Below are 25,744 nucleotides of genomic sequence, written 5' to 3'. Positions count from 1 at the left end.
AGTTTGGGGGGTCCTCATCCCAGCAGGACATGTTTCAGGAGGGGGAGGATGATGATGACCCGGTGACAGACAGAGACTGGGTGCCACCACCTCCAGGGGATGTCGTCCTCAGCAGCTCTGAGGAGGAGGAGGAGGATGCTCTTGTGGGCCTTGCAAGGAGGCGCATCATTGCAAGCATTGGCAGCAGTAGGCAGGTCCCACAGCCTGCTGGTGTCTCAGGCTCAGCAGCAGCAGCAGCAGCATCTGCCAGTACCACCACCAGCCGCACCCAAGCTCCCCAAGCCCCCCCCCCAACCACCACAGGGAGACAGGCAGCAGCGCTTCCATGCTGTAGGGGGATGTTTCTGTCACCAATCTGGCGATATTTCACCATGCCCACTGTGTACAGCAAGTACGCCACTTGCAACCACTGTCAGCGGAAGTTGAGCAGAGGTGCAGACCCCTTAAAGTTCTGCACCAGCTCGCTCATCAACCACCTTGCTGCGAAACATTTCCACCAGCATCAGGAGTTCCAGAGGCTGAAGGCCTCTGGTGCTGGCAGTGGCACCACACCCATCACTGCACAGCCTTCAGCAGCAGCAGCAACAGCAGCCACCCGCCCTCCTGCTCCTCCAGCAGCACCAGCAGGAGTGCGGAAACGCACTGCTCCTCCCCCCTCTGCAACTCCTGCCGCCGACACTGAGGCCTGTTCTGGCAGCCAGTCCTCAGTGGCCTCCTCCGCTGTGTCTGCTGATTCCCGTGCCAGCAAAAGGCCACGCCAGAGCCTTTTGAGCGAGTCCTTCCAGGGGGTGGTTAGGGCTCTGCCTCCCAGCAGCCGTCGCGTGCGGCAGCTGAATGGCTTGCTGGCACGGGCCATGTGCTCCCAACTCCTGCCGTACACGCTCGTGCAGGAGGGGAGCGACATTCGTGCGCTGCTTGCTTGCGCAGCCCCAGACTGGCAGCTCCCCAGCAGACACTTTTTCTCCCGCAAGGCCATTCCTGCACTGCACCGCTTTGTGATGGCCAATGTGGAGCGAGGGCTGGAGCACGCGGTTGGTGAAAGGGTCCACGTCACCATGGACTCCTGGAGCAGCCGCTTCGGGACAGGCCGCTACCTGTCCTTCACTGTCCACTGGGTCAGCTTGGTGGAAGGGGGTGAGGATGGGAGAGCAGCAGCGGGCACAGCAGCAGCAGCAACACAGTGGGTGGTGCCACCCCGCAGGGTCAGGGGAACTGCAGCAGGTTCCTCCGATCCTCTGCCATCCTCCGGCACACCTGGCCAAACCCCCCGCCTCAGCAGCAGCGTGAAGGCCCGCCACTGCCAAGCGCTGCTGCACTTGGTCAGCCTTGGGAAGACCAAGCTGACGGCAACCCATGTGTTGGCCAAACTCCAGGAGCAGGAGAGGATTTGGCTGACCCCCAGAGGCCTCAGAGTCGGAGAGGTGGTGGCCGACAATGGGGCCAATCTGGTTGCCGCAATAGACAGGGGAAACCTGACCCACATCCCCTGTCTTGCCCACGTGCTGAACCTGGTGGTGCAGAAGTTCTTGCGCACCTACCAGAGGATGGGCGAACTGCTGGAAACGGCAAGGAACGTTGTGCATCACTTCCGGCGCTCGGCTAGAGCCTGTGCGAGCCTGGAAGACGTGCAAAAGGAGCTGGATCTGCCACGCCATCGGCTGATCCTTGACGTTCCGACTCGCTGGAACTCCACCCTGGCGATGTTGGAGCGTCTGGTTGAACAGAAGCGCGCTGTCAAACAGTACCTTGCCCTGGCCACTGTTTCCGCCGCTCAGAGAAGGGACAAGACCAGCAACATCCCGTCCATCGTCCCCGATGATGACTGGAGGCACATGCAGCAGGTGTGCTTAGTGCTGGCTCCCTTTCTGCAGGCCACTAACATGGTGAGCAGGGACCATGCTATGGTCTGCGAGTGGGTGCCCCTGGTTTGTCTGCTGAACAGGGCCCTCGATGCTTTGCTGGAACAGGGAGCGGCAGCCTTGGACCAGCAGGAGCGGCAAGCAGCTGCACAGTCCACCTCTGAGGGGGAGGAGGAGGAGGACTTGGTGGAGGTCCCTGACCTTGCTGCTGATGAGGGGGAGCAGCACAGTGCAGCTGAATTGGTGCGGGGGTGGAGAGAGGATGAGGCTGACGAGGCAGAGGAGGAGGATGAGGACAGCAGCACTGCCGTCGATGTGCCAGCAGACGTGGCCCGCCTCTTCCCAATGGCAGCGCACATGCTGACGTGCCTGCGCAGAGACCCCAGGGTGATCCAGATGAAGCAGAGGGAGGACATCTGGATCAGCATGATGTTGGACCCACGCCTCAAGGGGAAGTTGAGCCAGTTCCTGCCGCCTGCAGGAGGAGACCCAGCGCAACAAATAAGGAGCTTGCAGCAGGCCCTTGTTGAGCGCTTGGAGGAAGCCTTCCCCCAGCCTTCCACCCCCACTGTCCAGCAGCCAGCACAGAGGCAGCAGCAGGTGCCTGCATCCAGCAGCAAGCGCCCCACAGACCTGCTGTCTCTCAGCCACGAGCTCTACAGGACTGTAGAGGCTCCGGCAGCAGTGACTAGAGAGGAGGTGCATGCAGCAGCATCCTCCACCGGTCACAGCCAGCGCCTGACCCGCATGGTGGCTGACTACATGGGGTCCTACAGCGGGCTTGACAGCGATGCCCCTGTTGATCCCATGGAGTATTGGGTCAAGCGCCTGGAGATCTGGAGCGAGCTGGCGCAGTACGCCCTGGAAGTGCTGTCCTGCCCCCCTTCCAGCGTGCTGTCCGAGCGCTGCTTCAGTGCAGCTGGTGGTGTGGTCACCGAGAAACGCTCACGTCTGTCTCACAAGTCTGTGGACAGACTGACGTTTCTCAAGATGAACCAGGCGTGGGTGGAAGGCGAGTTCCTGGCCCCTGTTGTCGGCGAGAGGGGGACATGAACTGGCTTAGAATCATCGTTAATGTGCCTTACCACCCTTTACCACCTCCTGGCTCCTGCTCACTAAGCCAGCCTGGTTCACTTTGACTATTACGTCGCCTGCAGCCACACATTTTACACCTACAGTGGGCTGCTGTGTACTGCCCTTCTGCTGTCTGTCTGTGTTTCCCACTGCCAGGGTACACAGATTTACCTTCTGCTGCCACTCTGCCACCAGCTATTACGTCAAACAATAGCTATATATCTGTGTAATTTGTTTTACAAACAAAACCAAAAAACCATAAAAAAAAAAAAAAAAAAGGTTTAATTTTTCTGAGGTGCCCGGGTTGAAAACTGTGTTGTCCCAGTTGTGTATTGGACACGATGTGGGCTGCACGACCGCTGTCTGGGACCTCCTGTTGTGTTCATTTACGGCCTGGTATCACCGCTAGGTACCAGGGCTATTATGTCACGCTGCCTGCCTGCTGCCACACTCACACTACTCCTCCATTCCTCCTGCTGATGCTGCTGTCTGTCTGTGTTTCCCAACGCCAGGGTACACAGATTTACCTTCTGCTGCCACTCTGCCACCAGCTATTACGTCAAAAAATAGCTATATCTGTGTAATTGGTTGTAAAACCAAAACTACAAAACCATAAAAAAAAAAAAAAAGGTTTAATTTTTATGAGGTGCCTGGGTTGAAAACTGTGTTGTCCCAGTTGTGTATTGGACACAATGTGGGCTACACGACCGCTGTCTGGGACCTCCTGCCTGCTGTGTTTATTTACAGCCCTGGTATCACTGCTAGGTACCAGGGCTATTATGTCACGCTGCCTGCCTGCTGCCACACTCACACTACTCCTCCATTCCTCCTGCTGATGCTGCTGTCTGTCTGTGTTTCCCACTGCCAGGGTACACAGAATTAGCTTCTGCTGCCACTCTGCCACCAGCTATTACGTCAAACAATAGCTGCTCACATTACTCCTCCATTCCTCCTGCTGCTGCTGTCTGTCTGTCTGTGTTTCCCAACGCCAGGGTACACAGATTTACCTTCTGCTGCCACTCTGCCACCAGCTATTACGTCAAAAAATAGCTATATCTGTCTGTGTAATTTGTTGTAAAAACAAAACTACAAAACCATAAAAAAAAAAAAAAGGTTTAATTTTTCTGAGGTGCCCGGGTTGAAAACTGTGTTGTCCCAGTTGTGTATTGGACACAATGTGGGCTGCACGACCGCTGTCTGGGGCCTCCTGCCTGCTGTGTTTATTTACAGCCCTGGTATCACCGCTAGGTACCAGGGCTATTATGTCACGCTGCCTGCCTCATTGACTGCCTGCTGCCACACACTCCTCCTCCTGCTGCTGAATTTACCTTCTGCTGTCTGTGTGTTTCCACTGCCAGGGAGCACATACAATGGCGCTTACAACATGCGTGCGCCACCAGCTATTTGTTACGCTCAAAAATAGCTGCATTTCTTTAAAAAAAAAAATTTGAAAAGAGAAATAAGTGAAGAAGAAGACGATATAGAAGAAGATGAAGAAGATGAAGAAGATGAAGAAGATGAAGAAGAAGATGAAGATGATGAAGAAGAAGAAGATGAAGAAGATGAAGAAGATGAAGAAGATGAAGAAGAAGATGAAGAAGAAGATGAAGATGATGAAGAAGAAGAAGATGAAGAAGATGATGAAGATGAAGAAGATGAAGAAGATGAAGAAGATGAAGAAGAAGAAGATGATGATGAAGATGAAGAAGAAGATGAAGAAGATGAAGAAGATGAAGAAGATGAAGAAGATGAAGAAGATGAAGATGAAGAAGATGAAGAAGATGAAGAAGATGAAGAAGATGAAGATGATGAAGATGAAGAAGATGAAGAAGATGAAGAAGATGATGAAGAAGAAGAAGAAGAAGATGAAGAAGATGAAGAAGATGAAGAAGAAGAAGAAGATGAAGATGAAGAAGAAGAAGAAGAAGATGAAGAAGAAGATGAAGAAGATGAAGAAGAAGAAGATGATGATGAAGAAGATGAAGAAGAAGAAGAAGAAGACAATATAAAAGAAGAAGAAGATATAGAAGAAGATATAGAAGAAGAAGATATAGAAGAAGAAGAAGAAGAAGAAGATATAGAAGATAAAGAAGAAGAAGAAGTATATACAGTACTGAACAAATTTCTGGACACAACTTCTCTTTTCAACTTTTTTTTTTAAAGGAACATCCCCACATAATCACTTGCTGTTGTTACTTGGAAAAAAAGAGGTTTCTTGCATCATTCACCCTCAAAACAAGTGTTGGAAGCTATTTAAGGCCGAATAGTCAGCTCGAATAATGAGCTCGAATACCGACTCGAATAGTGAGCTCGAATTCCGAGGTCGAATCGAATAGTAAAAATTATTCGACTCGAATATTCGACTGATCTCGAATAATTTACTATTCGAATTCGACCTAACTCGAATTTTGAAAAGGGGTATTTGAGCACCCCTGCTCACAAACATGCCATACGGGAGAATTTGATTGATCAGGCAGTCCCTTATCATTTCTCTTTAGCTAGACATAATGTTTCCCAACTCAGATTTATTATTTTGGAACAGGTTCTGCCTCCCAGAAGAGGCGGAGATAGAATCAAAAAGCTATTGTGGCGAGAGGCTTTTTGGATAAAAAAACTAGACACCATGGAGCCATGTTGTTTAAACCGTGAGCTGGATCTGCTGCCGTTTCTCTAGATGCTTCTCTTGGGCTGCTGTACTTGACATGGTATGTATAGGTATTCACATATGTTACATGGTATGCCTTGCCATTATGTGACATATGATGGCTTTATTTTGACTCTTTGATTTATGCTGAATGTGTCCTCGTTCTCCTGAGTGTTTCCTTCCCTTTCCCCTTCCCAGCCCCCCCCCCCCTTTCCTTGCCCATGTCTTGGTTAGTGTTTTATTTATATAACATACTGACAATCGCCCTTTCTTCTTTATTTGGCTTGCTCCACGCCTCGCCGTTTTGTTTACATCAGGAGTGATGGGCGGTGCCAACTGGTGTCGGCGCTCTCATCATAGGCTGTCCCTCTGAGTAGGCGGTAGTGAGCGGGTGACGCCGCTCCCGCTGACGTCACCCTGCGATGTTACCTATCAGGTCCTCCAGATGTGGGCGTGGTGGGAGGTACACGCAGGAGGAGGGACGGCGGAGGTAACGGCGGTGTGTGGCTGCGACCAATGGATTTGAAGGTATGGGAGGCTGGACTTCTTGCCAGCGTCCAATGGGTTTGAAATAGCGCAGTTCTCTATCAGGTCCGGTTAGCAGCGGACCTGAGTGATTGGTTAGATACCAATCTCTAGCGCCATTGGTGGATGGCCCTCCATGTCCTCTATATAAAGTGTGAGAATACAATATATGATGTGTATTACATTGCGGCTTAGCTTGATAAAGGAGAAGTTGTCTCTGAAATGTTGCCATGACGGCTGCTTTGTATATGGATCAATAAAAGAGCATAAGAAGATTTTGGATGGTGCCGGCATTTTCTTTCGATTACAAGGTTGACCAGGAGTGCTGCCAGGTCTTGCCAGGGCACATCACCCAGGGGGAGGGTTGCCTCACTCATTTTGTAAAAAGGAGAGGTACTGTAGATTTCAGGTCATTGTGACAAACCAGTACGAGATCTGTCCATGTATTGCCATTAGTCGGTTACACAAAACTCAATATCAGAAAATATTGAGGAAAACTTCTGCCTGTGCTTTATCTCAAATTGTTCTGGGCTGTTGTAATTACAATTGTAATAGCCCTTCCATGGACCTTGAGTATGGGGGGTTTCTCCTCTTTAATAATCTGAGATCTGAGATCTAAATGAATTCAGTCAGTTAACCAGCCTGGCGGTATGGACGAGCTCAGCTCGTCCATCACCGCCGGAGGCTGCCGCTCAGGCCCTGCTGGGCCGATTTTCTTCAAATAAAGAGCAGCACACGCAGCCGGCACTTTGCCAGCCGCGTGTGCTGCCTGATCGCCGCCGCTCTGCGGCGATCCGCCGCGAGCAGCGGCGAAAGAGGGTCCCCCCAGCCGCCTGAGCCCAGCGTAGCCGGAAACAAAAAGTTCCAGCCAGCGCTAAGGGCTGGATCGGAGGCGGCTGACGTCAGGACGTCAGCTGACGTCCATGACATCACTCCGCTCGTCGCTATGGCGACGATCTAAGCAAAACAAGGAAGGCCGCTCATTGCGGCCTTCCTTGTTTATTCTGGGCGCCGGAGGCGATCGGAAGAACGCCTCCGGAGCGCCCTCTAGTGGGCTTTCATGCAGCCAACTTTCAGTTGGCTGCATGAAATATTTTTTTTTTTATTAAAAAAAAACCCTCCCGCGGCCTCCCTGGCGATCTTATCAGAACTCCAGGGTGGTTAAACAAGATCTGGACCCACTAAATCACAGATCTCCAATTGTATGCATGTCCAATGGTTATGAATCCTGCAATATAGGTGCAAAAGGAGACAATTTATTTTGTACAGCACCACGGAATATGTTGGCGCTTTATAAATCAATAATAATAATAATTATTACTTTAGTATGATTTATTTTATACAATATTTGCAACATATTTATTCTATTTCCGTGATATAATGATTTAGGGATGTTGTAAAGTGTGGGTTTACACTATGTTCCTTGGACACATCTGTGTGTTGCCACCGCGCTGCACTGTGTGACGTCTTCTTGGCCAGAGGAGAGTATTTTTATACATCCGTTGCAGAGTGCCGCATGTGCTTGCAATGGACTCAGTGTGCCAAAGCACCCATGTGTCCACAGCTCATATATTGCTTTATGTCATCTACACCAGTGTTCCCCAACCCTGTCCTCAGGGCCACCAACAGTGCATGTTTTGTGCAAATCCAGAGAGGTAGATAATAAGCTCTGCTGAGACACTCATTACCTCACCTGTGCATGTAGGTTGTTTTTTTGCAAAACATGTCCTGTTGGTGGACCTTGAGGACAGGGTTGGGGAACTCTGATCTACACTATAGTTATTCTTATTCATCACATAGACTACTTCCACATTTAGGTTTTATTATTTCTTCTAATTCCACATTTAGGTTTTTATTATTTCTCCTAAGAGTTGTATTAACCATTGTTGCTCCGTGAGAGCCTCTAAGATCCTCGAAGAGGACTGTATTCAATTCACTTTTTATCAACGTTTTCCCCTAGCTAATACTTTCAAAATGTATCAATAAAATGCCTTTTAAGCCACCAAGAAGGAAGAAATTGCTTAAAAATAATATTGAAAGAGCTTTTTCATCTACTTTTTGATACTTTATTTTTAATTCCATCCAGAGGGCAGAAATGGGATTTTAAACGGAAGATGAAAAAATATCTTCTTGAAGAAAACTTGAAAGAAAACGTTAATTGAAAAAATGTCTGGAGTCTCTGAACTTCTGTTTCATTCAGAATTTAACTAATATTGTTTTTGTCTTGGTTTTGTCATGAATCTAAGTTACAATAACATTTCACTTGCTTTTTATCACAGTAGAGAGCCCCTTTACCTGGAAGTAGAAGTAGAGAGAAGTAAAAACCACCCCTTGCTTCTGCAGAAAGGGGGAAATGAAGGCTGCTAAGAGCTCCTACATGGCATTTAAAAAAAAATAAAAATATAATTTAGTTCAAATTGAGAAACACAATTTGTTTCACATTAATCCAAATGTAAGGTATTGAGTGTATTGTTATCCTAGACCCTTCCTCCGTCCTGGTAAGTCTACTAGATGAAAGGCTCACGGTGTCTGTTCATGTAGCACATAAATAAGTAAGACATAAATACCTGATTTCACCATAATCCCACGGTGCGATGTACGAGGTCCCATTCTCACCATCAGACAGGTTCATGTTGGGGCTTTCTGTGGAGACAAGAGGCTCAGCGGCAATGTCAGATCAACCTCCTCAGCTTGTTTCTGTAAGATGGCTCCACAATCTTCTATCTTCAATCTAAACAGCCACTCTGTACTGGAGAGACTCATGAGAGATAAGATACAGTATCTGTGCTGGAGAGACTCATGAGAGATAAGATACAGTATCTGTGCAGGAGAGACTCATGAGAGATAAGATACAGTATCTGTGCTGGAGAGACTCATGAGAGATAAGATATGTGAGATCAGTGGAAGCAGGAAACCGCAATCACACGCTCCATATTCAGTATTGAGAATGAGCACATTAAATAACAAAATACATAAAAACTAAACTAATCTATTTAAAGGACAACTGAAGTGAGAAGAATATGGAGGCTGCCATATTTATTTCCTTTTAAATAATACCAGTTGCCTGGCAGCCCTGCTGATCTATTTGGCTGCAGTAGTGGCTGAATCACACTAAAAACAAACATGCAGCTAATCTGGTCAGATTTGACAATAATGTCAGAAACGCCTGATCTGCTGCATGCTTGTTCAGGGGCTATGGCTAATAGTATTAGAGGCAGAGGATCAGCAGGGCTGCCAGGTAACTGGTATTGCTTAAAAGGAAATAAATATGGCAGCCTCCATATCCCTCTCATTACAGTTGTCCTTTAACTTGCCAGTTTTAGTTATACATTAATATTGTTCATGAACAAAGGTGCTTCATATTTATGTTACTTTATTGGTTGATTTGCTGGTTGTTCCTGTTATATTTGTGATCATTGTAATACATATTTCTAGGATTAGTTGCATTTAGCTCATGTCTTTTCCCCTTCCCTGGGAGGAGTATCTACGTTCCTGAAAATGACCTGTACAGCTCTCAGGGACGTAGATATCCGTAGCAATAGTACTATCAGAATACAGTGACATAATAATGCACTGGAGTGGTTCTGTGCCTGTAACTTAATAAGGCCACAATAGCAGTAGTGTGCACACAGCTCTGGGTGTCAGTGGGCTGTGGGGTGTCACACAGAGAGATACAATAGTACTATCAGAATACAGTGACATAATAATGCACTGGAGTGGTTCTGTGCCTGTAACTTAATAAGGCCACAATAGCAGTAGTGTGCACACAGCTCTGGGTGTCAGTGGGCTGTGGAGTGTCACACAGAGAGATACAATAGTACTATCAGAGTACAGTGACATAATAATGCACTGGAGTGGTTCTGTGCCTGCAGTGTAATGAGGCAACAGCAGTAGTGTGCACACAGCTCTGGGTGTCAGTGGGCTGTGGAGTGTCACACAGAGAGATACAATAGTACTATCAGAATACAGTGACATAATAATGCACTGGAGTGGTTCTGTGCCTGTAACTTAATAAGGCCACAATAGCAGTAGTGTGCACACAGCTCTGGGTGTCAGTGGGCTGTGGAGTGTCACACACAGAGAGATGCAATAGTACTATCAGAATACAGTGACATAATAATGCACTGGAGTGGTTCTGTGCCTGTAACTTAATAAGGCCACAATAGCAGTAGTGTGCACACAGCTCTGGGTGTCAGTGGGCTGTGGGGTGTCACACAGAGAGATACAATAGTACTATCAGAATACAGTGACATAATAATGCACTGGAGTGGTTCTGTGCCTGTAACTTAATAAGGCCACAATAGCAGTAGTGTGCACACAGCTCTGGGTGTCAGTGGGCTGTGGAGTGTCACACACAGAGAGATGCAATAGTACTATCAGAATACAGTGACATAATAATGCACTGGAGTGGTTCTGTGCCTGTAACTTAATAAGGCCACAATAGCAGTAGTGTGCACACAGCTCTGGGTGTCAGTGGGCTGTGGAGTGTCACACAGAGAGATACAATAGTACTATCAGAATACAGTGACATAATAATGCACTGGAGTGGTTCTGTGCCTGTAACTTAATAAGGCCACAATAGCAGTAGTGTGCACACAGCTCTGGGTGTCAGTGGGCTGTGGAGTGTCACACACAAAAACACAGGAGACCGATGTGCTAGGCCTCAAAAGGGCTGCTTGGGGTGATTTCACATCAAGTAAGAAACAGGAACACAGGCCTAGCTAATGCTTTCCCTACCTATCTGCACTAAGTCTGACCCTGCTCTCACTGACAGCAGCCAGCAGAGAATGAATCCAATATGGCCACCACAACTGCTTTTTTATAGGGGGTGGGGGGTCCAGGAAGGGGTGCTAGCTGATTGGCTGCCATGTGTCTGTTGACTGTGAGGTAAGGGGTCAAAGTATAGCTCAATGATGATGTAAAGGGGGCATCCCAAATATTTGCTGTTCGCCGCAAATGCAAACAGCAGAGGTTCACAGAATACTGTTCGCCGGTGAACTGTTTGAGCCATCTCTCCTTGTAGCTGTAACGATCGGTGTAACACAGAGAGGGTCTGATTACCGGTGATCTGCAGTATCACCGAGAATACAGATATATACCCGATTATTGATGATCTGCAGTATCACCGATAATCAGATATATTTCTAACCTCTGGACACCTGAGTAATATGAGTATCTGGTGCAACAGTAATACTTTGAGGAGAGCACCCGTATAGAGGGTGCAAGGCAGTAAGAGATACTGCTTAGAGAACAGGTTCCTTCCAATGGTCTGATGCTCCCCAAGGGGCGGAGCCAGGCTGAGAGTGGGAAGGACCAGGGAGTGAGTGACACCAATGGTGAAGTGTCACTGACAGGTCAGTGAACTATCTCCAAACAGGGAAGATAGTTCTCGAGGTCGGACAGGCCAGGTCGGCAACAGACAGACAGATCAGGTACTGAGACAGAAGACAGATACGGAATCTAAAGACAAGCAGGGTTCAGCAACAGAGTATCAGATATAGCGAAGTACCAAATCAGAGATCAAGCGAGTGGTCAGGAAAGAAGAAAGTCATAACAGATAATAACAATGCCTAGTCTTGGGTGTGAGCTCCGTGATCATCAACACCCTGGAACTAGTCTGAAGTAATAACAGAATGGTAATACAGTTCCCTAGTCTTGGGTGTGAGTTCCTTGATCATCAACACCCTGGAACTAGTCTGAAGTAAGAACACAGAAAATATCACAGATACTGACAAGGTCTGAGTGCTACCACATAGTGATCGCAATGCAAGACACCTGAGAAATGACCAGCACCCAGTATATATATACACAAGCGCTCTCCCCTAAGTCCTGGACCAATGAAACCTGATAGAATTGTCAGCTGATCGGCTGGATCAGCTGACACCCTTCTGACTGTCATAAAGACTCTGCCTCTCAGCGCGCGCGCGTCCTTCTGAACTTGTGTGGACTATCAGTCCCAGCCACACCAGACATGTGTTGTAATGTAACTGCCGATTTGAACGCGGGGCCAGTCGCACCACTGTCAGAGCATGCGGCGGTTTCCCCGGGTTCAGCCATACTGCTAGTGGTAGGCCCGTGCGTGAAAACCGCCGCGTTGGACGCGGAATCCGCCACCTTGTTCACTGGGCATGCGGCGGTTTCTCCGCGCTCCGTCAGGCTAGTGGATGCCATGTTGGACGCGGAATTAGCCGCCTTACTCTGAGTACTCGCGGCGGCTTTTCTGCGTTTTCTCACAGTGGCCAAATAGTAAATTTACACCTATATACTGTGTGTGTGTATGTATATATATATATATATATATATATATATATATATATGTATGTATAATTTTTTTTTTAAAATATAAAGACCTATACATACTTTTAAAAGTAACCCCTTACCTCCCACACTCTCCCATAGTTACCCAAATAAAACTTTTGTATAAAAAAATACAATTACAATAAATAGATATTTACTTTTGAGACTGAACTTTTTTAATATGTATGTCAAGAGGGTATATTACCATTATTTTTTTAAATTATGGGCTTGTGTGACGTCACCCTCCAAGTCCTGTTCCCTTTACCGCAGTTTACCATTCACCCTCAGACCCTGAAGGCAGTCAGCACTGCAGGCAAAGTAACCTTTTGAGATTGGTTGATGAGTCCTCACACAATACAATTTTGATTGTACGCACACTCGATACAATATGCAATCTCATATAGCGATTGGGTTGCTGCCACCAATTTGCATTTTAGCCTGCGAATACACAAATCTGACTCTAGCTAATCCTGTAGGAAAAAGATTAATTTAAAATTGTTTCTAGAGATAGCAAAATATAACAATATCAATAACTGTTAGGCCTCATTCACATTGCGTTACGCTCACATTAGCGTTCACATTGGGCTTATTTTCAAGCAATTTTATTTTTTATTCCCGCGCTGGGGTGTGCATTGCATTTTTGTGAAAAGCTCTTCTAAGCGCTTTTCCCGAGCATGTTTTTTTATTCACTTCCTGACGCAAGTCAGGATGGGAACTCTTTGACCCGGAAAATAATAAGTACAATGTGTTTATTCTTAAAAACGCGAATGCAATCGCTGCACAAAGCGATTTTGTGAGCGTTTTGGTTTTTCCTATCCCTTCCATTGAGGCGGAATTGCCCCAGAAATGGTACAGGCACCGCTTTGCTGCCCGCACAGCTCACGAACCGCGTTGATATGAACCTTCTCATAGACATTCATTGCACAAGAGTTTGGTGGGCGATTTTAAGAATCACCTGCGCTTGAAAAAATGCCGAAGACACCCCTAGTGTGAATGAGTCCTTATGGTAACGTTCTCTTCAGAGAAGCAGGGAACTCTTTGTAGAGATTTTAGAACAAGCATTTAGACAAACATTTTTTAATTGTCTATTTTTATAATAAAATAATGCATAATATGAATATAGAAAATGAACAGACTGATACAGAAAAAAGTAAAGGGAATAAAAGTGAAAATCTGAGTCTGAGTTGTTTGTCTATTTACTGCGTCCTTTGTAATGGTAAGTCCAAAACAGAAGATCCTGTGTGTAATAGTCCAATGATAACAGCCCAGATCCTGGATGGACTATGGATACTGGCAGGGTCTCCCCTGTCAGCCTGTGTGTCCAGCACTTGTAACTCTTTCTCCACTGGAGGGTGGGAATGGTAATGGGAGATGGGCAGTGTCTTCCAAATGCTTTAGCTCCACCCTTTGTCATGAGGGGCAGAAAGAAATATGAACTACCTGAAATGATCCTATTGCGCTGTCAGTTGATCAGAACCTGCTGATAATGATACATGTGTCTTCTTGACATTTTCTGCTTTATTCAGGGACTGAACACATAAGAGTTGTAATATTTATTTTAAGAGCAAACAATATCTCTGTCATAGAAGGTGCTGCTAGACAAAAGCTTGTGGCTCAAACACCCCCAGTTCGGATCTAGTGCACATCTGGTAACTTTTACAAGGAGTGCAGAATTATTAGGCAAGTTGTATTTTTGAGGAATAATTTTATTATTGAACAACAACCATGTTCTCAATGAACCCAAAAAACTCATTAATATCAAAGCTGAATATTTTTGAAAGTAGTTTTTAGTTTGTTTTTAGTTTTAGCTGTTTTAGGGGGATATCTGTGTGTGCAGGTGACTATTACTGTGCATAATTATTAGGCAACTTAACAAAAAACAAATATATACTCATTTCAATTATTTATTTTTACCAGTGAAACCAATATAACATCTCAACATTCACAAATATACATTTCTGACATTCCAAAACAAAACAAAAACAAATCAGTGACCAATATAGCCACCTTTCTTTGCAAGGACACTGTTAGGCTTGGTGGGCTTATTCTCCACCATCAGCGTGCAACACATAAGCTGACGTGGAGGAGGTACACACACCAGCACAAGGAATCAGGATATCCCCAGTATAGTGGAGGGGAGGACTGACTCCAATAGGAGATTGTGGCGCACAGAGCCGGTGCAGATCCGAACAGCCACAAACAACACTTTTGTGATAACGTCTCAGCGCAAAGTAGCGCTGAGCGCATAAACCAGGACTGAGGAGATCAGGACAGGTAGACAGAATGAACGCCTGCTTAACTAGCGGCTACTTAGCGACAGCAAGCGTCCACAACAAGACAGAATGGAATGAGGTAGCCAATGCGTTTGCAGCAATGGCGTGCCTCACAAAGACAGGACAGGATAGTCAGGAAATAGCAGGATCAAGATAGATGAATGTAACACAGATAAATATACAATAAGTATGTTTTCCTAGCGTATTACAATTACAGCTATCAATGAAACTATTTGTAACGTCTGACTAACATATGTATATATCAGCGATGAACCGATATATGACATAAGCAGGAACACTGACTAGGACTGGAGTAATACAGGGAACAGGACTCAGAAGGATTCGCTATCTCTTCGCAGAGATGAACGCAATCCACAAACAGAACCAGGAGCAGGATACTAACTCAGCACGGGTGATCACGATACGCGCAAACTACCAAAACGTGCTGGAAGGCTGACTAACTGAACACAGGAAATAAACAGTTTGTGTACGTATATATCAGCGACACTGATGTATCAACGTAACATGAATACAAGGAAAATAACAAAATGTGCAAGTATGCGTATATATTGGCGATGAACCAATATATGACACAAGACAAGCAGAGTAACAACTTCTAGAACAAGAGCAGAACTAGGAGGACTCGCTGACCCCTTCGCAGGAGTCAGCGCAGTCTACACGGACTAGGAACGAGGTGGGGCACGGGCAGAGTAACAGACAGAATGAGACTATGGTAGCCCATGGAGCATTGCAGGAAGCAGTTCTTTATACTGAGGTCATCCAATGGGAGCAGACCTGCAGATTCCCACTGTTATAATTTAAGTAGGCCTCAGTTACTTGGCCTGAGTTTTATGTAAAAGGCTTGTCCGCAGTGTATGGGTTTAAAATAGACAGAGGCATCTCAGGGTCTGCGTGTAGCAGAAGATACACGCAGATACTGAGAACATGTTCCTAAGAGAAGGCCATCGGTTTACTCTGACCTCCACTTACAGGACAGGAACAGTAAACATTGGCCATATTTACTAAACATTCACATTCCCGCATCTGGGTCAAGTGCCTCATCGATTATTAATCGAGTAGGTGTGTATGATGACACCACAAGTGAGTCCACCAATAGACTTATTTAGGGAGTGGCGAAGATGATGTCATATTTAACTCTTTCCTAGCCGGTATTAAAGCTGGAGCAAGCAATGGAGAACTCTCTTCTGCTCTTTACTTTCACGCTAGCTCGCCAGGCTGACTGGGACTCTTAAACATGTTATTCCTTCTGTAATCTGATATAATGTATGCTGTACATAGATAGTCTAGATGTAACATAGAGTAGATACAAGAAGACCTGGGTATCTTCAGTAGGATAGATACTCAAGTAGCTGTAACGCAACATGGAATTTTGCTTTGCCAGGAGATGAATGTATCTATCTGTATTCCTGTTTCCTGAATAAATAACGTAAACATTGGAAAAAGCCTGAGCAAGTCTATATCCTGTTTGCTGTGTGGAGAGTCAAGTGATCTCACAGTCTGTGAGACGATGGTGTCGAAGCAAGGTGATAAGAACAGTTTATAACAGTGGTGCCTGAAACCCTTCCCTGCCTAGCGAAACAGGCAGACGGGCCGGGGCCGAAGAAGAGGTTTTCAAGATGTTCCACAGCAAAACAAGCGGAATAGACGGACGCGGACTGTAAAGCTTATCAAGCTGATACTGATAAGCTGGTGTGAGAGTGTGCATTGCGTGAGCCAAGCAAGCACACGACGGGCTGCTGCAATTCGTGGAAACCAGCGGCGAACCGCGTGGATGTTAAACTTTGACTGAAAGTGCACATCAGTCATAGCCAAAACCGGGTCGCAGGTGACTGGAAGCTCCGAGGCCGGCTGGCAGCTGCCGCTGAAGATCGATCCGCTGAGCCAGTGTGGGTACACAGAGATGGCTCAGTAGTTCCAGGGGGTCCACTCAAGGTTCGTGAAGTTGCCACAAGCTGGGCGAATTGGCAGGCCTACGAAGTCCTCTGCTCAGGCAAGTTGGATTTACGTTGTTACGTTGTTATATGGCATTATATGTGTTGTATTTGGGTGTTATAACAAGGAGAGAATGATGTGTTAAGGTGTACAGTCTGTGTTAATTGCAGCGGGGAGGCTGCGTGCTTCATTTTTTTTGTGTGTTGTTCCTTTTTCTGTGTTGGTTTTGTTTTTTTTTCTCCCCGTCCAGAGACTGGGAGTGATGCCAGCTGTGTTTTCGCTTAGCAGAGAGCTGCCCGCGGAAGAGATAAGGGGGGGCGGCTGTCGAGCAGGTGGAGGGGAGAGAAGAAGGGGAGAGAGGTAGCAGAGTAGACAGGAGAGAAGTAAGTTTTTCTTCGGTGAGCTGGCGTTTTTTTCCCGAGCCCGATCAGGGTGTTTTTTTTTCCCTCTCTGTCCATAATGGAAAGCGTAGAGAGATAAGTAGGCTTATCTCGTCCCAGTCAGAGCTGCTTCAAAGGCTTTAAATGTCGGTATCTGTTATGTTGTTTAGCCAGCTCGTCTGTTGTTCGTCTCAGTAATAGCGCTGTAATAGTTCTGAGTTATGGCTGAGATAAGCTGCAGATGAGTTGTGGAGAGAGGGGAGAGAGGAGGAAAGCGAGTGTCTTTCTGTTTGTGAGATGTTCTGCACGTTTCTCGCATTTCCAGTCGGGCGGTTCTTAGTTATGTCTGTGATAGAGTGAGAAAGATTCCTACGTCTCTGGGGATCCGTATGTCTGATTGCAGTTCGGATTACAGCTGAGACGTGAAGGAATGCTGAGGCTGATTTTTGTGCACTGTGGATGGAGGCTGTGTGTGACTAGGCATAAAAAAAAAACATGTATGTTATACTTGATTTTGTTCTCTCCTAGGTCTATAGGAACGAGAGGCTGCTATGGGAGCAGCCATCTCAGCTGGCAATCCAGGACTCAAAATGGCGGCAGTGGAGAGAGCCCGCCCCCGGGAGTCATGGCCCCCACACGTCATGGCAGGGGGGAGGAGGGGCTGGGGGATCCACGTCACGTCAGGCTGTGCTCGCGGCTCCGGGCAGAGCAGCTGGAAGGGAGGGGGGGAGAGATACAGAGACATGCTACTGTGTGTCTCGGGTTTCAACGTATTTCCCCAGAGTTTTTCCCAGAGTCCATGGACAGGAATGCCAGAATAGGAAGTGTTTCCCAGCTCGGTGCAGGGACACACGGAGCAGTACAGATCAGAAATGGGTCTGTACTGTGTTGCTTATGGGATTATTCCTGTAAGTGGGGCACCTTAATGGGTGGTGCAGCATGAGTTCCCAATAGAGTATAGGGGGGGACAGTGCATCAGGGGGGTGCCGGAGGTGGAAAAAAAGGGAGTTGACCAATACGGGTTTCCGTCGCCGCTGATGCAGAGCGGTAACGTTTTTTCCGGTTTTTGTCGTGGACAGGGCCAGAGCTTGACTGAGAGGTCTATGCTGGGCTGTTTTTTTTTGTGCGGTTTTTTTTTGGTTGGTCAAATATGTTTTTTCCAGCTCCTGTCAATTGTAGCACAAAGAACAAGGACTGACAGCAGTTCATGGGGCAATTATACAGATGATAGAATTGCCGTTTACAGAGTGACAGTGTATCAGTACGGTGTTTGCCAGGTGACTACCTCCCAAGTGGGCATTCAGGGATCTGCATACAGGCATGTGACGCTGGTATGCTTAGCCCTGCACCCTGTGTAGTTTAAGTGCAAAGCGCTCCTTCCTACAGGGAGGCAGCCGTTTTTTTTTGTGAAGTCTGGGGGTAGTGGCACGGCAAACATTGATCAGAGGGTACAACACACAGAACTTCTAGCAGAGCTGGTATCGCGATGAAGTTCTAGACAAGTAAATGCGATAATGAGTAAGAGCATTGCAGGCTCACCTGCAAAGCAGCAACAGGTGTGGCATCCGTAATCTGTGCATGCGACGGCCGCGCATGGACAGATAGGGGGGGATGTGGAGTGAGCTGCAATGAGGTGAGAGCTTCCAAAGGTAAAGCGAGCTTCCATAGGTGAAGTCCGCGGGAGCATATTTTAAACAGGTAAGTACTTAGGATAGTACTGAGGTAGGGGGGTGAAGTTTAACTCCAATCTACCAAAAAGAGTAAACAGAGTTCAGGAGAACCATAAAGCAACGAGATCAATTACGATATATATTGATCAATTTAAAGTGTAAAGAGTACAAGCCGCAGGGCGAATCCCAAATCATTAATAAGAATTGATTTGTTTGTATTTCGATTTCAGGTGTTTGGCAATATGGAATTGAGACAGCTGCAGTGCTGGCAGCAAAGATGGAGATGTCAGTCGGATACGCGAAAGGTTCCAGATGCCAATCTAAGCTTGGAGGAACACGAGATTCCTGAAATCGGAAAGAGACTAAAACACGCGATTCCTGAAATTGGAAAGAGACTAAACCACGAGATTCCTGAAATCGGAAAGAGACTAACAAAACTGTCGGAGCAAAGCATAATGCAAAGTGCTAATGTTTTTCTTTCCCAGGGTGGTGCTTTTATAATGAAGTGTACCATGCTGATGGTGATCCTAGGTTGCCATTCCGTCCTAGGAGAACGAAGAGAGGACATTCTCATGTATAATAAGGGGTTAATGAGAATGCAAGGCCCAAGCATGTTAATGTTGGGTGACAAAGGTACTGATCCTTTCACACCTCCCTCCGCTTGGCACAGATGGACCATGCAGGGACGGAGGAAAGGAGCACTTGTGCCAGGAGAAAGCAAATTTCATGGCACAAGGTGGGTGAAAGGTCTGAAGGGTCAAGTGTGCGGGCAGTGGGAATTTAATGGCAGTGTAAATCTGCTATTGAATGCCACACTCCCAGAATCAATGCACCGATCCAAAGGTTTGTTAAAAGGTACATTGCAGTACAATGGGTACATGCAAAAGGTGGAGTGTGTGATTCAGGGGTACCTTGTCTTGGTTATGCAGAGTGAGATGGTTCCAGATTGGAGAGGAACGAGCAGGAGGCGTCAATTCTCTTATCAGAGAGACGCAGGGGACAACATCACACTCTGGAGCTACCAACAGAGAGTGCCTCTGAAACAACTATACACACGTAAAGGCTGGAAAGCCAAGGGTGGGAGGTTCTCGAAACAAGAAGTAAAAATCGAGATCAAGCCACATTTCCAGGTGACAAAGAGGGTGGGGAGAGCGGTCCCGGGGGAGGGAAAGCCCACACAGGGAACCCCATTCACACTACACGGGTCACCACAGGGGACGATATTACACAGTCCATATGCAGCAGCTTATCCTCATGATAGTTGGGTAAGTGAAGAGGTACTCTTAATCGAAAGATTGCAGAGAGTACAGTCTTCCCGACCTCAGGTACATATTGTGCCTCAGGACGTAAGGGGGGAAGAGGTCCAATCAGGACAGCTGGGGACATATTTTGTCAGCGAGAGATTGGACAAGGGGAGGTATAGTAACTTTTCTGGAGAAGGATCTTTTGCATGGCATCTTCGAGATGTTTGGGTGAACAAATGGAAACGGTGCAACATTCCTTTAGGCACCGCCACTTCCTTAGTTCCCACCTCAACACATGTCTTACACCAGGACCTGAGAGGTCAACCTTTTTTGGTGCTAGACGGGGAGGTGAAGCAAGTAGAGTTGTCCTCATGCGGGCAATTCTTGCAGAAGTATCTGCGTTGGCCGGGGCAAGCCAAATTTAGTGAAGAAGCCTGCGGGTTCAATAACGCAGACTGCGAGGCTACCATTCAAAAGATCCACCCTGAAGCCAAACCAATAGTTCCGGTGGCTGAAGGAAGGGTTTGGTTTTTTAACATAAGGTCTAATGATACATTCAAGGTATATTCTCATAATTGTTCCGATAAGGGGGATTTTCCAAGGGGAACATATTGTGTGAGTGGAGATCCCATATGGATCCTGTCATCCAGGCTGGATGACGTTGTTTCTCAAATTGTTAAGAGAACTCTAAAGGTCAAAGTTTCACGAGTAGTTCCCGTCCTGAAAGAGAACACGACATGGGACGAAGGGGAACAGGGTTTGATCCAAGACGACCACATTTTGTTACAAAGGTTAAACAAACAGTACACTAAGTTAGAGGTAAGATTTCACCATGATACAGGTGATCTTAACGAGGTAGAACACAAAAATGAGCAGGTGAGTTCCAGTCTGCCCTGGTGGACAAAGGTTCCGGTGATGTTCCAGGGACACTCGGACGGGGCATCTGCAGTTCCAAAGTTCTTTCTACACCCACTGGTCGTCTGGATGGGGATGACAACTTTAGGCATCGTTATCCAGGTGAGGTTGCGGGTTAAAATTACGTAAAATAAATTAACCGGTCCAGAGATTGGTGCCTCATAAACAATCTCCGGAACCAATAGTTTAAATTAAGGGATATACAGGGTTACGGGTATAGGTTTAGTAGTACCTAGGAGCTGATTGTATAAAGGCGCTCTTTTAGAAGGCACCTGGCACTGCTCCGTTTTGTAACAACCAAACGAGTTTCACTTTTCTGTGGTCATGCAAGTTTGTGAGTGATACGCAAGTGACGCAAATGCTGAGCATGTGGTATTGAGGGACTTAGAAGTAGGGCCTCCCCAGAGAGCCTGGTTACAGGAAGACCAAGAGGTCTTGCTCTCTCTCTTCCAGGGGTAACCGCCTAGAGCAGAGAAGTTGTGTGAGCACGAACATCGAAAAGTGAAACATACAAGAAAGAAACCAGGTACTGGGAGGTTCAGACGCTGGGATCTGCGGGTCAAGCCGTTTTAGGGGGGATTGTTATAATTTAAGTAGGCCTCAGTTACTTGGCCTGAGTTTTATGTAAAAGGCTTGTCCGCAGTGTATGCCTTTAAAATAGACAGAGGCATCTCAGGGTCTGCGTGTAGCAGAAGATACACGCAGATACTGAGAACATGTTCCTAAGAGAAGGCCATCGGTTTACTCTGACCTCCACTTACAGGACAGGAACAGTAAACATTGGCCATATTTACTAAACATTCACATTCCCGCATCTGGGTCAAGTGCCTCATCGATTATTAATCGAGTAGGTGTGTATGATGACACCACAAGTGAGTCCACCAATAGACTTATTTAGGGGGTGGCGAAGATGATGTCATATTTAACTCTTTCCTAGCCGGTATTAAAGCTGGAGCAAGCAATGGAGAACTCTCTTCTGCTCTTTACTTTCACGCTAGCTCGCCAGGCTGACTGGGACTCTTAAACATGTTATTCCTTCTGTAATCTGATATAATGTATGCTGTACACATAGATAGTCTAGATGTAACATAGAGTAGATACAAGAAGACCTGGGTATCTTCAGTAGGATAGATACTCAAGTAGCTGTAACGCAACATGGAATTCTGCTTTGCCAGGAGATGAATGTATCTATCTGTATTCCTGTTTCCTGAATAAATAACGTAAACATTGGAAAAAGCCTGAGCAAGTCTATATCCTGTTTGCTGTGTGGAGAGTCAAGTGATCTCACAGTCTGTGAGATGATGGTGTCGAAGCAAGGTGATAAGAACAGTTTATAACACCCACACAAGTGAATGGTAATTAATCACAGGCTGATAGCAGGAAAAGGCAGACAATGATATGCAGCCTGCAGGAAAGGGATTGCCACTCCATTGCAGCAGACAATGTTTGTTTACACAAAAGCATATTAAACTGTCATTAACTTCAGAGCGACTGCAGATGGAATCAGCAACTAGTTTGTGATGAAACGCGGAAAAGCCGCTGTCTCTCAAGGCGAGGCGGCTGTTTCCGCGTCCAGCATGGCGTCACAACGCGGAAAAAACGCTGCATGCCGCTTAGGCAGAGCGGCGGAATCCGCATTGGGAACGGCGGAATCCGCATTGGAGGCGGCTCCCGCACTCAGTTCACTGGATACATTGCAAGACAGTACTGGTGTGGCTGGGACTGATAGTCCACCAAGATTCAGACTTACATGCGCGCGAGCACAGAGGCAGAGTTTAAATAGCAGTTAGAAGGGAGTCGGCTGACCAGCTGGGTCAGCTGACAAATTCCACTGCTCCCATTGGACCAGCAATTAGGGAGGTCCTGGAAAGGTCCTAGAGTATATATACTGCTGGTTGTTCACTTGCTCTTTGTCTGGCGGGCGATCACATATGTGGGAGCACCCAGATCCGTAGTCAGATCCGCAAGTGTGCCGGGACCAGCTGGAGCTGTAATCCTACACTTAGCTAGATTCTGTTGATAGCTAAAGTACTAGTTTGATTGTAATTATCTGTTATGACTTTTGCCTGCCTTGACTACCCTTCTGAACTCTGATCTTGTACCTCGATATTTCTGATACTCTGTTGCCGATCTCCGGCTCGTTTCTAGACTCCGCCTCAGCCTCCTGATTCTGTACCTCGATATATCTGATACCCCGTTGCCGAACCCTGCCTGTACCTAGACTCCGCCTTTTGACTCCTGATCTTGTACTTTATCTGTCCGTGTGTATACGACCTGGCTTGTCCGACCTCGAGAACCGACCTTACCGTTGGAGGCGGTTCCTCGCTCTGTTAGCGACCCTTCTCCTGAGGGTCACTTTCAGACATCCTTCCTACTGTCAGTCTGACTCCTCCCGTCTTGGAGAGCTCAGGTCTGCGGAAGGAATCTGTGCAGTACTCCTTGCTGCACTGAGGCCTAGTCCTCAAAGTGATACTGTTACACCAAACACTACACTCTACTCAGGTGAACAGAGGTTAGCTAGTATATCGGATTATCAGTGAGACTGCAGATCACGTATAACCTGGTATACATCTGTATTCCCAGTGATTCTGCAGATCACCGGTAATCAGATACTCTCTGCGCCCACCGATCGTTACAGAACGCCAGACCAAATACAAAATGGACGCAAACACTGATTGTCTGGGTGTACTTGCCACTTCGGTGGACAACATCAATCAAGTACTGGGCGCCCACATGACTCTTATTGATGCCCTATCAGGGTCTGTACAAACCCTCCAGACATCAGTGGATCATGTGCGATCCTCTCCTAGCTCTGACATACGTATGCCTGTACCTGAAAGCTTTTCCGGCCACAGATCTGACTTCCGGAATTTTAGGAGTAGAGTATTGTCCTATTTTGAGTTGAGACCCCAATCTTCGGGTACTGAGACCCAGAGGGTCACGTTTATAAAGACTTTGTTGGCCGGCGACTCCCAGTCTTGGGCATATAGCCTGCCCGCCGGAGACAAAGCTCTTACCTCTGTAGAGGAATTCTTTAAAGCTATGGCAGTAATTTACGACGATTCGGACCTTGCTTCGACTTCTGAGCGGAAGCTCAAGCTTTTGCGTCAAGGCGAAGGTCCGGTCGAAGATTACGCGGCCGAGTTTAGGAGGTGGGCAGTTACGGCCAGGTGGGACACTTATGCCCTATTAGATCGTTTCTTGTCAGGGCTGTCCAATGAGGTATCTGATTTGATGTTAAGCCAGCCCGAGCCCAGAACAGTCGATGAGGCCATCTCAGCGGCCATCCGAATCGACCACAGGCTGCGCTACCAAAAACAGACCAGGGGTAGTTCCCATGTCAGAGGGGTATCTTACACTACGGTCCCAGTGACTCCACCTCCTACTATTTCACCTTCTCCCGTCTTGCCTCCATCCGAGCCGATACAGATTGCTCGGTCAAAATTGACCCAGGTAGAGCGAAGACGGAGAATGACTGAACAGCTGTGTCTGTACTGTGCTGAAGGGGGGCATATAGTACAGAACTGCCCTAACAAGCCGGGAAGATGCTACCGTTTAGGAGTGGTAGGGGGTAGCACCCTAGGTGCCCGGCTCATACCCTTAAACGAAAAACGTTTGCTCCTTCCCTGTATGATTACATGGGGGGAAAAATCTGAAGCCACAGAAGCCTTTGTTGATTCAGGCTCTGCGGCTAACTTTATGAGTTCAGAGTTTGCAGAAAAGTTGGGCATTTCGCTCACCCCAGTAAAACCACCTATCCAGGTTACTACTGTGGACGACTCCCCGCTGCAAAGGGACCGTCCGCTGTCTCAGACACCAGAGGTGGAAGTCACTATTGGGGTTCTGCATAACGAAAGTCTAAGTTTCTTTGTATTACACATGACCACCTCCACAATTGTTTTAGGAATGCCCTGGCTGCAGCTCCATTCGCCACAGATTAATTGGGCTACAGGACAATTAACTAGTTGGTCAGACTTCTGTTCCCAACAGTGTCTAGGGAAGGTGACTTTAGGTCAGACCAAGTTGCATGTGGAGGGGGTTCCCGAGCAATACTCCGAGTTCTCGGATGTATTCTGTCCCAAGGCTGCTGACAAGTTACCTCCTCATCGCCCTTTCGATTGCCCCATCGATCTCCGTGCCGGTTGTATGCCCCCTAGGGGTCACCTGTATAATTTGTCTTGACCAGAGTAAATAGCGATGCAGGAGTACATTCGTGACAATTTAGCCAAAGGGTTCATTCGCCCCTCCCAGTCGCCTGCAGGAGCCGGTTTCTTTTTTATTAAGCAAAAAGTCGGAGGGCTGCGACCATGCATCGACTACCGTGGCCTGAATAAAATCACGGTGAAGAATCGTTATCCGTTACCATTGATAGACGATTTATTTACACAAGTCACGAACGCTAAGATCTTTTCAAAATTAGATCTGAGGGGTGCATACAACCTGGTCCGCATTAGAAAGGGTGATGAATGGAAGACGGCCTTCAACACTCCCGACGGGCATTACGAGTACTTAGTGATGCCCTTCGGGTTGTGCAATGCGCCAGCCGTCTTTCAAGAATTAATCAACGAAGTATTCAGGGAGGTGTTGGGTAGATTTGTACTAGTATACCTGGACGATATACTAATCTATTCCAACAACCTCCCCGAGCACAGGGTGCACGTTAAATTCGTGTTGGACAAATTGAGGCAAAATATGCTGTATGCCAAGGTGGAGAAATGTATTTTCGAGGTGACAACTGTCACATTTTTAGGGTATGTGATCTCCACCTCAGGCCTGTCAATGGATCCTGCCAAGGTCACAGCTGTCCTGGAATGGCCACAGCCAGTGGGGTTGAAGCCCCTGCAAAGATGTTTAGGTTTTGCGAATTACTATAGGAGGTTCATAAAGGGATACTCCATGATGATTGCCCC

General features: G+C 47.0%; 2 protein-coding genes across 3 annotated transcripts in view; one reads left to right on the top strand and one right to left on the bottom strand.

The window, feature by feature from the left end:
* The window catches only part of LOC137523142 (formyl peptide receptor-related sequence 4-like), a 164,590-nt gene that overhangs the window by 25,897 nt on the left and 112,949 nt on the right, over nt 1–25,744 (bottom strand). Inside the window, exon 2 of the mRNA XM_068243380.1 lies at nt 8,670–8,851. Coding sequence (XP_068099481.1) covers nt 8,670–8,734 — 65 coding nt within the window. The 5' untranslated portion in view covers nt 8,735–8,851. The remainder of the gene's footprint in view (nt 1–8,669; nt 8,852–25,744) is intronic.
* On the top strand, nt 15,572–22,070 carry LOC137522010 (uncharacterized). Of its 2 annotated transcripts, none has more exons than XM_068242026.1 (2): nt 15,572–16,683; nt 18,906–22,070. In XM_068242026.1, the coding sequence occupies exon 2, from the start codon at nt 18,918–18,920 to the stop codon at nt 20,961–20,963; it is 2,046 nt and encodes a 681-aa protein (XP_068098127.1). In that variant the 5' UTR covers nt 15,572–16,683; nt 18,906–18,917; the 3' UTR covers nt 20,964–22,070. The 2 variants fall into 2 exon arrangements, with proteins under 2 accessions (XP_068098127.1, XP_068098128.1); XM_068242027.1 differs by having other exon boundaries at nt 15,572–17,008.

The sequence above is a fragment of the Hyperolius riggenbachi genome, chromosome 6 (assembly GCF_040937935.1).
Source record: "Hyperolius riggenbachi isolate aHypRig1 chromosome 6, aHypRig1.pri, whole genome shotgun sequence".
Lineage (NCBI taxonomy): Eukaryota > Metazoa > Chordata > Amphibia > Anura > Hyperoliidae > Hyperolius > Hyperolius riggenbachi.
The sequence above is the reverse complement of the archived record's forward strand: the minus strand, read 5'-3'. Positions and strand labels throughout refer to the sequence as shown.